General features: G+C 34.2%; 1 protein-coding gene across 1 annotated transcript in view; it reads left to right on the forward strand.

Annotated features, from left to right (window-relative positions):
* The window catches only part of LOC128234398 (nephrin-like), a 106743-nt gene that overhangs the window by 29719 nt on the left and 60443 nt on the right, over nt 1-16581 (forward strand). The window contains 2 exon segments of the mRNA XM_052948612.1: nt 197-621; nt 13032-13163. Coding sequence (XP_052804572.1) covers nt 558-621; nt 13032-13163 — 196 coding nt within the window. The 5' untranslated portion in view covers nt 197-557.

Below are 16581 nucleotides of genomic sequence, written 5' to 3' on the forward strand. Positions count from 1 at the left end.
CCTGCTGTACGTATAAAGTCCATGATTTGAGCAAGCGGGAAAAGCATTTTATAAGTGCAGGGCTTTTTTTTTTCGACAGCTGAAGTACAAAGTCTGAGAAGTACAATGTAATAAAGTAAATTTGATATTTTCTCAGGTAGGTTGTTTAATGTTACAGTGTGCATGTTTACAGATCCACTATATTGTTTATTTTCAGGAGAATTAGGCTGTTGTGATTGCTGTGTCAAAACAGAGGAGCTTCAGGCTGGCTTTACCATTCCAACTAAGTACAGTTAACACCAAGCCTGCTGCAAGGAATAGAAGTGTTTGTGTCATGTGGATTACTGCGGATACAGACCCTGGCCATCGCAGAATCTGGCATCAGTGTTTTGTGATAAAAGTATAGCATTGAATAGTTTTGAATAAACAAGAAAACATGGACTATCTTCTCAAATTTTTATGATAAAGTGCTTTGAATTCTTGGATTATTACGGACAAGATATGAACTTTTTACTCACAATTTTGTGATATTGTGCTGGATATTTTTATAGTCCCGGATTTGGATATACCAACGAAACATGGATTTTACATTGGAGTTGTTCCTGAAGATCTTTTCCATCTTTATCTGCTTGGCTTTGCATGGTAGGTATTGTTTTCTTGGAACTGAATCAACAAATTATCCCAAACTTAATGGATAGCTTACATTAGGCTGGGAATAATCTTAGGAAAGGGCTTTAAATGCCAATATTAATTTTGATATGTTTGGATATTTGTTACTGATAGTTTTGATATTAAGAGTTTCCATATTATATTTGTATTCATTTGATAATTAAGACTTGATGTTACATTCCTACACACAGTCATTGAAATTAGACTCGGGATGAACAAGTCTGAATTTTTAATCTAGGGCTGGCATTACACTTTTTAACAAGCTGCGCTATATAAAATCCATAATTTTAGCAAGCCCGGTAAGCATCTTACTACCGCAGAGCTTGCAGGCGTGTGCTTATTTTAACCATTTAGAATATCTTCAATGTTACATTATTAATTTTTTTGCAATAATTACGAATTTATGGTATACCCATCAATCTATTTCAGTGAATGTTTAATGAAAATACTTTTACGTGATTTTTTGCATGTTTTTTGAATGTGAAAAGTCAAAACATTAACACAGGATTCGAGCAAGGATTTGGCATTAGACCCGCCCCCTTTCATGAAACCAAATTTCTGGATCCTCAAAAAAATGTGTAATTGCAGACTAAATAATGATTTCAGGTGTGTTCTATAAATATTCCATTCTCCCATACTGAAGTGCATTGGGACAATTTAAGTGGTAGGTGTGCGGAGGATACTGCACCCCATTGCAGCAACAGACTGTCAGAAACTGTCTTCTCATCCATGCATGCATCTTTCCGCACAGGCACATTTTCCATATCACCACAACATGCAGCTCAATAAATATCAGTTAAGGGCCCTTGCATTTTTTCAGATGTTCCACTCATTGGAGCGAAAATTCTGTATCTGGCCTATGTCCAAACCATGCACATAAAAATACTCCATGTGATTAAACCAAGGCCATCTAATCACCATTAGAGCCCAACTGATTGACTCATGTGCCCTCATGAATGGAGATTTTTTCTTAAAGAATTTGCTTTCTGACAAAAGATGTGATGGCTCTTGGCTCTCCTAGTTCTCTACAGCTCATTTAACAGAGCTTTTCAAGAACTGAGACTGGGCCTTTCAAGAACTGGACCTGGAGCTATTAACTAGAATTTAACGTACTTACAGCTCTCAGACTACACATTCATCTCACAGCTGGACTGAACAAGGATTTTCAGGGAGAAATGGGCGATATTTACCTGAAAATAAGTGTTGATCAAGCCAAAGCATACTTAGACAATAGCTTCAAGGGTTTTAAAGGCATATAAAACAAATATTTAGATACATTTTGTTCTGATACCTGGGTAAACTAAGCTCTATAGTCTGCTGTTCTTCTGTCAGTTGTTTTCTGACCTCAAAGCCCACTTGGCCGTGATAATATCCAGCTAGTGTTTCTCTGGTAATTAATTACCTTTCTTAATACCTGGCCACATCAATGCTCATTGTCAGAATCATCTATATCACAAGCATCTGTCAGGTCTCTCACCTCAGTAGGGAAAACAATAAGCAAACGGCCAATTCAACATGTTGTGTCCACAGGTTTTTTTTAATTTTATTTATTTTTTTGCCAAACGAAAAATAGCCTTTTGGGTCAGCCAGATTAGACTTTTGGAATAAAAGCCTGATTTCTTACATTAGTGGTTAGCATTTTTTTTAAAAAGTCCTGCTATCTATAATCCAGAATTTAAACTTAAGCCCCGGGAAAGCATTTAACCAGTGCAGGACTTGCGTCAACCACTGTCTGAGTTGCTGAATTATAATTTTGTCATCTTATATTAGCCAAAAAATCAATATCTGTTTGTATCTCTATATGCATTAATTGAGTTATTGCAGGTTGACGCCTGGAATTGTTTGATTCTCAAACTTCAATAAGGTATTAACGAAGTGGACAATCCAACATATTGTGTTCGCAAGCAGTTTTCTGGTCAATTTAGAAATAAGCACTTCCTCCAATGCATCACTGATCCACAAATTTTGCTTAAAATTTCAGGGCCCATTCCCAATCCTTAAACATATACACATTTTCTTCTTTTTTTTAATTCACATTTTTGTATTTTTTGTAAAAAAATAAAAATGATTTTCATCATTATTTCATAAAAAATATTGAACCCCCCAAAACCATTTTTGCATGGGAGAGTTGGTGCATTCTTAAAGTGACACTCTTATTCAAAATCAATGCATACACATGTATAACAAATATCAAGTTTGTCTGATATACATTTAACTACTTGCTAAATAATGCATTTATGGAAAATATTAATTACTGATAACAAGATTGTAACCGTGTATTTAATAGCAGAAAGAGCAACAAATATTAAATGATTGGTGAATGCTAAAAGATTTACTGTAGTCTACTATAGTGTCATAAGGCAGAAGTACCGTGTTTTATGCTCATTTATTTCAAATTAAACTCGGTATCCTTCATAAAAGCCATTGTTTTCGACATTTATTCATCCTTTTGATAAATTATAACAACATTATTAATTTTGGTAATCTTATTTGGGAATAAGAGTGCATCTTTAAAGAATATCATTCTGTATATTTTTTAAATAATTCTGGCATAATCACAATTTCTAATCTAAGTAAAAAAAACGCAGTTTTCATGATCAAAGAGGTCTTGGCCCTGTTCCTTAATAGCTAAAAACACAAAAAAACACTGATTTGATTTTGTCTTTATAGAGTTCTGCAGACAGATGACTAGTCAGGCCTCAGAAATAACTCTCCCTACTCGAAGACCAACAAATATGTCATATCTTATCCTCTGGTCACAGACTAATGATAATTATTTTACCTGTAAGAGGATTTTTTTATGGACTGATAAGAACTGTTGCTAATCAATAGGTGTTTTTATTAGTATTTTTCCCAGAAATCTGAGCAAGAAGTCTTTGATACTGACAATCCATTCAGGAATTTTTACCAGGGACTAATTTTTAGCCTGATGTAAAAAATAAGCTCTAAAGCTCTTATAAGCTCTATTATTAACTAATTTGTAGAAACACATTCCAGAAAAAAAAACATTATTTAATTCTTTTTGAAAAAAATCTGTTAAATGCTTTGACATTAGGCCTAAATTGTCAGTCATCAAAATTAAACTTTTGGATGAACAAGCCTGAATTATTATATAATTGCTTGGCATCAATATTTTTGAACAAGCTATATAAAATTCAGAATTTGAGCAAGACATTTTACCAGTGCAGACTTGTGTTAATTTCGACCACTGTAATGTGTGGTATAAGATATAGTTTAATAAGCTTTATAGTTTATTCTGAAAACTACTTTTACGCCATTCCCCAATGATGACTATAACATTCTTACATAATAATATAAAGCCAACGAAAAAAAAAAAAAAAATCTAACCTAAATACCTGTTTTAGGACAAGATGTAACCCTATATAATTTACCACACAATATTTTTGTTTGGCCCATTGATGATTATTCTTCAGACAGTTATTATCTTTTACTGAGAGTTCCTGTCGTTTTTACGAAAAGAAAATTAAAATCAAGTCTGATGTAATTTTACGGTTTTCATTCAAACAATATTGGATTTTGAATGAGCCCCTAACTTCATTGTCTCCTTGAAAGAATCTGCTCCTTGGCCCCCTTATTAGGAAGGCATTTGTCAAATTCACTTAAATCTGCGGATCTTTGATGTGAGCTTATCTCAGACCATGGCTTCAAAATCAATTAGCTGTCAAATATGAGGGCGATATTAGCATTTTCATAGCACTGTATTATCATTGTTCATTAATCAACTTTCATGCCTCTCTGCCATAATGAGTCTTGGAATTGCTAATTTCCGTGCTAATAGATTCGCAACATTTGATGCCTGGGGGTCAAAGTTTTTTTTCGCATAACACTCCTTTATGCAAGATTTTTTTTTGTACTTTTGCATGACAGAGATGAGAATGCAATTTTTTTTTTTACAATAAATAAGCCTTATAAGGCCTAAAAAAATACACTTGGTGCGTGTTGACCGACTCTGTAACATACAAAGTAGGCGCCGACCATACTCTTTTTCATTTTTTTCATTTTTATTTTTTTTGTTTTATTTTTTTGAGTATTAAAGTGTTTTAATATCTAGTTTAAAACCTTTAAAGATTTATAAAGAAAATAATTTTAACACAATTCCCCAATGATGACGCTAAGATCTTACAAAAAGCATAAAGAAAAAAAGCCTACCTACCCATCTGTTTTTTTGAAAAGATTGTTACCCTAACCAAATCATTTTTTTAAGGCACATTGGAGTAACTTAATTAGAATTACCCTCTTGGCAGTGTCGAAGGAGTCAGCTTTTCGCATAAAAAATAACATGAACCATAACTAAAAAAAACATTCGACACATTCACATTAAACTTGGTACACAATCATGTTATCTGAGTGACAATAGCTTGTGTGTACTTAAAGGCCCATTACTCTGGCTGCAATAATAGTCAAGTTATACCCTTTATTGACACACAAAAATAACAGAAAAAACATTGGCAACCACTTCATGTGCTATTGTTTTATTGCAAAATCAAATTATAGAGTACAAAACCTGATGTTTTTGCTCCTTCATTTTGACTCTTTTTGAAGTTGGCTCTAGTGGAATGTAGCCGGAGGCCTTTTTAAAGGGGGAATTTAGCCAGAAAAAAACAGCCATTTCAAAAATAACAACCCAGAACATTCTTAAATGAAATTTAGGGTTATTGAATAAATGAAATTTTAGGACACATCTAGATAAGCAGTGGTCAAAATTAACACAAGCCCCCAAGCCCTGCACTGGTAAAATGTCTTCCAGGCTTGTTAAAATTCTAAATTTTATATACTAAGCAGGGCTTGTTAAAAAAATTGATGGCCAGGCAATAGTATTTATATATATAAGAATTCAGGCTTGTTTAACCAAAAATTTTATTTCAATGACTGCAGATCATAATTCCTTCGGTGAAAATGCATTATGTATCTTGGCTATTTTTTGTCCAAATTGGATTTCGAAAAAAATCCATCATAAACAGAACAAGCTATTAAAATGGGTATTTTTTACACAAAATTTGGGAAATATATTTGTTTCTAAGATGGGGCAACAAAAAAATGAAACTGAACATAAACATGATACATTTATTTGATGTTGTTTTGCTCCCTCCCACAGTCATCAATATTTCTCAGAATTATTCTATTCTCATGCAGTAATTACAACACACTAAGAGGAGATAATATTTTGATGAAGCTATGATAGAGGACGGAGGGTTATATTGCTATGTTTATGATTGTCATAATTACTGGTGGACCCCAATAAATCAATGGGCCGATCTCGCCCTTATCAAACATGGGGTGTTGGGTTACATGTCTGACCAATGACTAATACTGGACATTACCACAGTGGGAGAAATTGATACATGAATTTTAGTTTTGGACATTAAATCGTCCGGACATCTCCATTGCATGTTTCATCACATAAAATTAGTAGAAGGTCCCTACTATTTTGTGGCAACAGGTTGTTGTTTTTTTCGGCCATTTTTTTATTGGGCTATTTTTTTCTAATTTTTCAATTATAACTCCCAATTAAAATATGTATAATAATTTTGATACCACATTTGTGGAAAAAGTTACCTTTTTTTATTGTGAATGCAGTGATTGTAATTAGCACAAGCCTGAATCAATCCAGGGCTTGTAATCAATTATTTTTTTCAGCTCTTATTATTATTATTATATGAACATAGATAGAATTGGGACTTGTTCAAGAAAATCTCAATTTCGATAACAGTGAAAGCAGGGCCCAATTTCATCAGCCTCAGTAGAGATAACTGTGAAAGCAGGGCCCAATTTCAGCCTCAGTAGAGATAACTGTGAAAGCAGGGCCCAATTTCAGCCTCAGTAGTGATAACTGTGAAAGCAGGGCCCAATTTCAGCCTCAGAAGAGATAACTATGAATGCAGGGCCCAATTTCAGCTGCAGAAGAGATTACTATGAATGCTGGGCCCAATTTCAGCCTCAGAAGAGATAACTATAAATGCAGGGCCAAATTTCAGCCTCAGTAGAGATAACTGAATGCAGGGAAAAATTTCAGCCTCAGTAGAGATATCTGTTATCACAGGGCCCAATTTCAGCCTCAGTAGAGATAACTATGAATGCAGGGCCCAATTTCAGCCTCTGTAGAGATAACTGAATGCAGGGCCCAATTTCAGCCTCCGTAGAGATAACTATGAATGCAGGGCCCAATTTCAGCCTCAATAAAGTAATAATCACTGCACAGGGGGATCCAATCTACATTCCTTTGTGAGCTTTGCAGACATTATTATACTCTCTTTCTGGTTCCCATATCCATAATGATTTATGATCAATGTTATCATCAAAATTATCTATGGACCATAAACATGCATTTGTAAATTAATGACCTGTCCACTGACTTCCTCTAATTGCCTGTGCCCAGCAAGTGGTGTCTTTTACACTGTTGTTGCTGCCATAAAACCAGCCTAGTTGGCCCAGCCCCGAGTAGAATTGGCAACAAAATTACTCCAGTCACAAAACATAATTATTAGTTATGATTTACAGTGGCTCCTTCTGATTTTCTCTTGTCAGTTTCCCATTGTATCTCGGTATGGGTCATTAAATTTCGGAAACCCTAGAACTTGATTATTGACATCTATCCATCACAAATAACATTATTTCTTTTCGACACCAAAAATTAACCCACCTTTGGGGCCTTATTAATAAAGCATCTTAGAGAATCATTTCGTCCAATTGAAAAATTCCTTTGACAATGTTTGTTTTAATCGCTTCTAATTTTAGTCGAATTTATTCAAATAATATGAACCCATAATTTAGACCTTTTTCTTGTATGGTTTCAAGATGTTGCTCTCCAAACATTGTTTGTTTTCTATCAAATCAGCATGGAAAAGTTGCTGATTTAATGGATATAAATAGTTCATGAACAAAATAAGTTCATGAATAATTCAAGAACTTGCAATTATATTGTTGTTCATGAACCACACAGACATCTGACCATGAACATTCAAGAACTGATTATGAACTGATGTTCATGAATTATTCTTTTATATTCTATAAAAAAAATAATGCGAATGTAAATTATTCATGAATTGTTTATTAAAAATTCATGAACTGTAACTGATCATTTCGCAGAGGTATGGCCCCATTGCATCCCAGATATTTGGCTGTAATTGGATTGTAAAAGGCGGAAATCAGTTTGAAATTGGCATAGGATAAAAAATAATAATACAATTTCTTTTGAGTACAACTGGGTTGTTTTTTTCCCTCCAAATTGAGACTTGTGACTTTTGGTCCAAAACCGCAGGTTACACCACAGCTTTGTTTTAATAACTGATAGGCCTTTCATGTCTACTTGCCCATGGTACTAAAATGTTGCAATAAGCTGTTAATAAGCCAGGTAATGATGTATCTGAATACAGATACATAGTAAACAAAGCATGTTATCACCAAGGTGTGAGGATACAGATCTTCTATTGACCATACACTGACCACTAGAGGGGGTGATATGATACTCAAGACAAATAGCTTATCTGCACACCACCTAACAGGCTTATCAGCAGCTGGCTGGGCTTATCAGCAATGTTTTCTCTGCTGGACCTCAGGCAGGGGTCCAGGTCTAACTGACCATGTAGCACCTGTCAGTTGCTAATTGCCCTTCTAATTGGATTTCAGAGTTACATGGTTTTTGCTAACCATGCTTTCTCCTGTTTCTTTCAAAATATGAGAAAAAGGTTTTTTGAAATTTTGACAGCAGAGATAAATTTAAGCATAAAAAAATATTCCTGGATCGGTCTACCTGAGTCCCAGAACTTATTAATTGTTTTTGTTAGTGTGTGTTTTAATATTTAGTTAAAAAACCTTTAAAGCTTTATGCTGAAGACTTTAACGCCATTCCCAAACGATGACGATAATGTTCTTGCATAAAGCGTAATAAAAATATATATGAATATTAAACTTCCTACACTACCTGTTTTTGGAGAATATGTAACCCTGACCACACCAAAAAAAATTGGCGGAACTTTTGAATCTCAAGCCCAAATTCTTTCAGGGCTTATTGTAGATGTCTAAAATGTGCCTTGAAAAAAAATACAAACCCAGCCAGACATTGCAAATAAATAAATCTTTAACTAGACAAAAAACTTCTTTTCGCTACTTCTTGTTCTTTGTCTATTGTAATTTTGGCGATTTACTTTACCAGTCTTAAAATTGGCTGGTTGGTTTTGTGTACTCTGCCCTGCTCTGAAAATATCAGACTTTTTGGAAGCTAGATGGAAGTTTTCAAGTAACTTCCTTCTTTCAATGATTTCATATAGGACTCCGGCTGCCCATTGTTTTTTCCTGAAAATCTTCAAATCCTTCAATCGAAGTCTCAAGGCACTTTCTGGTTTTCAATAACATTCTCAAGTTTCTGAATTAAGCTGAAATTCAATCATGTCTGAAATGGTAAATCCACCAGGAAATGGATTGTCACACTGGTACACAATAGACCAGCCTTTCAAATTTGGGTTTAGGCTGGACCAAAATAACAATGTGGTTCCTGTCACATGCTAAAAACAGCAGACTAGGCATAGGTAAGTGCCATTGTGTTTAAATTGTGTGGTTAGGGTTCCATCTTGTCAAAAAACAGGTAGGATAGGTAGCTTTTTCCCCAGTTTTTTTATCCAGCAGACTATAAAAACAGTAGGGTCGGCATCTAATTTGTAGGTAGGATTGGGTAACCTGAACCAGATGTTTAATTTTTTAAGGCCCAGGGAATACATTTCATTTTGAAGATTATTTTATTGTGTAAGTCAGTCATCGAAATTCAATTTTTTTTATAAAAACAAGCCTGAATCCTTATGCTAGTGCTTGCCATAATCTATTTCAAAAAGTCCAACTATTTAAAAACAAGAAATTGAGCAAGCCCGGAAAGCATCTTACCAATGCACTGGGTTTGCATGCGGGCTTTTTCTAATTTTGACCACTGGTATACATGTGTATGTATATAGTTGAATTGGTCACATATATACACATTCCGACATGAATGTTACCAAAGAAGTAACACATACAAGTAAACTGTATCACCTTGTTCAAACAATATTGTGCCACATGGTTTATATTTCCAATAATAATAAATCATGATAGTTTGATTTAAAAATAGGGTCAGTCGGGTAACCCGAACCACAGCATTATTTTTTGTTTGGCCTAATAGCTCAGCCCTGGAATGTCCCGAGACAATGAGTGAAAAATTTAATTATTCACCTCTGTATAAATGGGGATAAATCGGGTAACAAGCTGATGAATGGCTAGACCGTGTCATCAACGTAAATCAATCTAATTAACTCCGCCCTTTCCTTTCCCCTAGAATTTAATTACACTCTAATATCCTGGCGTCATGATTTGTTTCAGCCCCAAATCCTGTTAATACGGTTTAAAATCAGATTTAAAAAACATTAGGGGTGTCATTGAAGTAATCCTGCTTGGAAAAAAAACTTCTGTCAGTTTTCAAAATTGTTTAATTGCAACTCTAGCTGATGCATAAAAGTCTGTCAAATCTTTGTCTCCTGGAACATGAAGAAATGGAAGTCAAATTAATTTGAGTTGACAGGTTTTTGAATTAGTTAATCAGTTTTTTTAAAGAAAAATAGCTTCTAAAAGACAAATAAACAGGGTATTTTAATAACAGCCTTGGTATTGGTATGGGATCAATGTCCTAATGCAAAAACTTTTACCCTCACATTAATTATAAAATTTTATAAAAACATTTAAGATATTTATATGAAACATGGTACACAATTATGTTGCCAGAGACAAATGCACATGTGCAGCAAGGCCCATTACTCTGGGTTTAATAACGGAGTTATGCCCCTTGTTTGACTGAATAAAAACAAAAACAGGATTATAGAAGCATTGGCTTTTGCTTTCGTTGGTTTGTTAAAAGAGTTAATGAAGGAACACATGCCCACACCCATTGGTTGCATTATCACAATTTATGGATTGACCCCTCTGTGACGCAATCATGACTTCAATTGGGTTCTAAAGTCATGTTTAAAGTGACATGAGATGGAAAAGAGTGAAATTCCCGGTTTAAAGTGGCAGGGTTTTAATTCGTGAACTGCCACACTGGAAGCAAATGCTCAACCACTGGCCCAACCAGACGTTTTTTGGCATTAGCTCTGTGACACTTTTGTTATGACTCATATCTTATGCGCTTAAAATCAAAACCCTTCCAAGGATCGGTCAAAATTTGAATTCTCTTAAAGAAATTATGGAACTTTCGTTGCCAACTTAATTGAACTGCCATGTTGATTATGTCAATTCATCATTTCAAACCTCCAGAACATCAAAATAGCCTTAAAGTTCTAGAAATCGGATTCTATGTGTCAATGATTTATCATTGTCGAAACGTTGACAGCAGAGGTGTTTTGAAAATCACTAATTCTCCTGTAGCATGACAAACAGTCATTTATGTAAACTTTAATTTACTGGTACCATTCACAAAGTAGCATTCATGTTGTTTCAAAAACAGTTTTAAAGGCAACCAAGCACAAATGGTTTTATTAACCCAATAAAATTCAAATAAATGTCACATTTCTTGTACTTGCTGTATACATAATTAGATAAATTTTGATAACATATTCAGTTTTACAGATGAAAGAACTTAAGCAACTAAAATGTAACACATTGAGAAATTTTAACTTGATAGGGGAAAGCCCAGTTCTATTTATAGAATGGAAATACTACATAAACTGTACATGTATGCACTATTAATAAGTGCGGAATATATCTTAAAATAGATCATTTCAATCTTAGCCAGACATGTGAACTTCTGGCTGTACCAGAGAGGTAGATTTGTTCTCCAGTGTGGTAGATTTTACAGATTTGTGTGTTTTTCGTAATTCATTTACTTTTTGTTTGATTTTAGAACTCTTAGTATGAAACTTTGTAGAACTTAATTTAACTCCTTTGCTGAACCAATTTACTGATGAAAACTTAGAAACTTAGAAACTTAAAAAAATAAATATTTCCAAGTCACCAATATTAACCCTGAAGTAGGACCATCAGATGTTCCTGATTCTGTCTTTTAGGGCGTTTTTGTTGATTCCAAACCAGTTTCAGTTTTGGTGTCAACGGTTTCAGTAGTTTCAAACTCGGTTTTGATAGTTTGGCTTGAAGTAACACATGAATGGTTTTGTGTACAGTTTAAACAACATGGTGGAGCTACTGCATGTATCCATTATTTCTAATTATAAATATAACTTAAATCATTTAGCTCATTTGCCCATTGTAAGGCATTGTTATCAAAAGGATTGAGTTTTAACAAAGGTGATTGATCACTTTCCGCCAAGTTGGTTTCAAAGTAAACTAGTATTCGGATCGAACGAACCGATGAAACCGCATCCGGGAGGGGTTTCAATAGTTTCGAAAACCGGTTTCGATTTTCGTTTTGGTTTGATTTGAAACTGTAACAACAAATGCACAGTTCGTGAAACCGATATAAGACCGAAACCAGTTTATAACCAACAAAAACGCCCTAAGTTATAACTTGGTACTTTCATGTAGGCCATGGGGATGGATGTTCAATGCAATCAAAAAGGTGCCCCTGTTACTTTACTTGATTTTACAGTGGAATGGCTGAGTTTGAATTTGATTTTTTGTGATACTGCGCAGCATACATGTGTGTAGCATAGGTATATTTTTGATATTTTTTAAAATGAACTTGGCTGCCTTTAAGACTGACAGTTGATTCAATGACATTAATGATATACTAAAGATGATTGAACTCTTCTTGTTTATTTTCCAAACAATAGAATATTGTTTGGTAACATTAAAGTCTTATTCTGGAAAACTTGGCATTGATTGATGTGCAAAAATGCACTATGTTCTTACCATGAAATAAACAACTTTCTTGGTAAACAAACTGCATATGAATGCACTTGTCAAACCCCCTGCCCCCTCAAAATATCCCATAAATTTCACATTAAACTTTTCTCATCAAAATCGAAGAAAAAATATCATAAATTACTCCAGAGTGCACCAAAATTGAAGTAAAAAAAAAAGACAAAAAATTGCAAGTATTGTTTTTAGGGGAGAACTCCCAAACCCTCAACATTACTTTTGGAGCTTCAATGTTTAAGTTCCTTCTTGAGGGCACAGATCTGCCCCACCTTCCTTTCCACCTTGAAAAAAAAAAAAACTAGTACGGTAAATATGAAAAGTTTTAAATAATTTTTTTTGGAGGGTGGGGGTGTGTGTCAGGAAATTTGCAAGAATGTGATAAATTGAAAAGGTCTGATGTAGTGTGTCATGGTGGAGTTTCAATGCTTTGTCATTTATGCCTCCTACGTAGTCACCTTTTTTCCAAAATTGTATGTCTTAAATCAATTTTATTTGATGTTCTATGAATGAATATAATAATTCTGTTCCAGTATGCGGTCTGCAAGAGTTCAGTCAGCGTCCTCAGGACCTGAGCGTGATTCGGGGCCAGACCGCGGTTATCATGTGTGCCGTGGAAAACAGGGTCGGCAAGATACAGTGGGCCAAAGGACAGTTTATGTTGGGTAAGATTATATTTATATAGTTTGTGCTTAATATATTTTGCTATTTAGCTGGGTTGTAAAGACATAGCTGTATAACAGGGCTCTATTTATAATGGAGCTATATTTACAACAGAGTTATAACAGTGATAAAAGAGCTTTATGTATAACAGGAGTTCTAAAACAGAGCTCCATTTATAAAGAGTTTTATGTATAACAGAGTTCTATCACTGCTGTATTTATAACAGAGTTCTATAACAGAGCTCTATTTATTACTGATCTCTATTACAGAGCTCTATGTATTACTGAGCTCTTTTTATTACAGAGCTCTATTTATTACTGAGCTCTATTATAGAGCTCTATGTATTACTGAGCTCTTTTTATTACAGAGCTCTATTTATTACTGCGCTCTATAAGTGAGTTTTACTTCTTCTGAAGCTCTATTTCTAATAGAACTTTATCTATAAAAAATATTTATTTACAACATAGTTCTTCTAATAATATAACTCTATTTATATCAGAGCTCTATTTGCAATTGAGCTCTTTTGATATGAATCACTCTTCAGTTTGTTTCCTAAGTAACATACAGTACAAAACAGTGCCGTTTATGTAAAAGGTGAATTAAACATGCACCTGGTTGGGCCTGAGCCCTACAACCTCTTAGGCGAGATGTGGACACTTTATCCCCTAAACACCACAATCATTCTCTGTTGAATAATGAACACAGGTCTGAAACTCACAGAACTCCATGGGTGGTGTGCAATATTAGTTTTACTTGGATCCAAGAATGATGTAGCTATTAAAAAAGGATTTTGTTTTATGAATAATGGACCTATACAGGGAATGAAGTCAATGATGTATGACTGTTAGATTTACTTAAGCTGCATAAGGCCTAAAAAAAAAATATGTCCGATTCAGGTCACCCGACCCTACCTATAAAAATGCGCAGACCCTAACTATTTTTTTTTGTTTCTGAGCAAAAAAAATATTCAATAGCGAATAGAGAGTTACACAGGGCGGATAAATGCAGATTTTAATCAGAATTATTGTTTATATGATAAAACAAAGTCAGGCAATGACAGTAATGTAGGAAAGACTGCCATATGCAAGAAAACACTCTGAACTTACGACAGATTTAAAAAAAAAAAAAAAAAATCCCTACCTAGAAATTTTGGGAAGGTTACCCTAAACAAACAATTTTTTTGGGGGGACTAATGAATACCACCCCACAGTCCATAAAAATTCCAAAAAAAATCTGTTGTTACTGCATGATCTTTAACTTTGAACCAAACTGCGTCACCTGTTGAGAAAGACATTTATGCTCTCGTATATATATATATATATATATATATATAAAGTCTTGTAAAACATAACAGTTTATTAGCGCATAAATGCTTACAACTGTTACCTATGGTTCCCGTGATCAAAGAAAATTGGTTATGCTAGAGATAAGCTAATCTTGTGTTAATCCAATATGCTGTCACCACTGTCATGTCAGCATTGTGCGGAAATTCCATGTAGAACAAGGGAGATCATAACCGCGATCAGCGAGCCCTTCCCTGGAGGTAAGCAAATACTGAGGGTACAGGAATAGTTTATTATGCAAAAATCCCATTAAGCCGTCAGCCGCTGTTATGTCAACATTGTGCCGAAAGTGTGTTGGAATTCTGTGTAGAACAGTGAAGATCATACCTCAGCGGACTCAGAAATTATTGATAACATCTTTATAATATGTAAGTGGTATAGGAGTTTTATGGGAGTCAGTGAGTCTGTGGTTCAAGTCTTGTCTATGCTGTAAATACAGCCAGACAACTCAGTGATTTATTTTTGGTGTAAGATATTGCCTTCTAAAGGCTCTTTACCCTTGCGAACAAATGTCCATTCCCCTCCCCCCCCCCCCAAAAAAAAAAAATATATCCAATTTGTTAATGCAGATTACATTAATAAAAAACCCTATAAATTTCATTTTTTTTTTAAAATAAGCCAAATCTTATAAGACTTACTCTTTAAGAGCATAATGTATGCATAAATAAGTGAAAACATGTATATTTCCATTAAGATAGCTATTTAAGCCTGATTTTGTATTTTACCCAAAGTCAACTTTTTTCCCAATTTACAAGGCATAGGTGGTGAAAATAATTCCAAAATAAAATCAATGCAGCTGAAAACAACCTCCTTTTTGGGGCCCATCATGTTCATCGTTCTTAGATAAGATAAATTATATTCAGAGTCGGCAAGACATATAAAAACATACAAAAGTACGCTCTGAAGAGCTTTTAATCCGACTGTACTTAAACATTAGGTATAAATTTAACAGTAAATAATTTATTTTTTTGCTTTAAATAATGAAATTGTCTAATGGAGAGGAAAGTAGAAGAGATTCTCTAGCACCTCAATGCTGAAGAGAATTTCATGATACACAATAAACATTAGATTGAAGTCGTAAGATTTCCTTAATTTATCAAGTTGATGCTTTAATATTGTACTAAAATTTCCAAATTTCAGCAAAAAATATCTCACCCCAAAAGCCCTTATCCTCATGAAACAGAAAGTCTGAAGTTTGTTTGAATTAAGCTGAATGAAGGCAAAATTGGTGACTGAATCATTGCTGAACTACTAAATCTAGCGTCTGAATGATGTCTGAATAAAAGCTGAACATTGCTGACATTAGATTCAGACCGGTTTCAGTTTCATAGAATAAATTGTCTGAAAAAGTACTGAAAAGAAACTGACTGACCAAAGGTTCAGTCGTCTTTCAGCTTCAATGAATGTCTGAAGAAAGACTGAAAATAAATGCAACCAGTTTCAATTCTGATTGTTTCAGACTGTTAAAATCACTTAAAATGAAACTTGTGTATAATTTTTGCATGTAAATTGAGAGGACAGGAATCTTTATTTAAGGCTCAGGTATTTTTTTCATGTTAACAGACTTGGGTATATTTTTTGCATGTTAAATGGAGGAGAAGGTTTTCGCTCACCATGGCAACAGAATTATCAGGAACAATCAGTGTTGACATGAGATGGGCAGCAAGATATAACATCCCCGTTTTTACGCTGCCTGTCAAATGTCGGGAATGTGCACTGTTGTCATTTAACGGTGTCCCAACATTCCGATCCAATCACAGCTATCAAAGACAATAAGTATAGTGCTGAGAATGTTGCATTTCGCTGTCTCGTTTTTATTTTCAATCACATCTTGTTTATTGTTCAGTTTTGAGCAATTTGCAGAGGGTTTTAGCGTGTTCATATGTTTTTCAGTGATTTTATGAGTGATGTTATATTACTCAAAGGCAATTCATTTCTGATAGTTATAAGGTTTCAATTTTCTTGGCTTGATTTTTCAACTGTGTCTAGTTAATGATGTTATAGGTATTGATTACAAAATATTGTTGTTTCATAAGATTTTTGTTATCTACTTCAGATATTTACTTCATAGCATGCA

Source organism: Mya arenaria, chromosome 5 (genome assembly GCF_026914265.1).
Source record: "Mya arenaria isolate MELC-2E11 chromosome 5, ASM2691426v1".
Lineage (NCBI taxonomy): Eukaryota > Metazoa > Mollusca > Bivalvia > Myida > Myidae > Mya > Mya arenaria.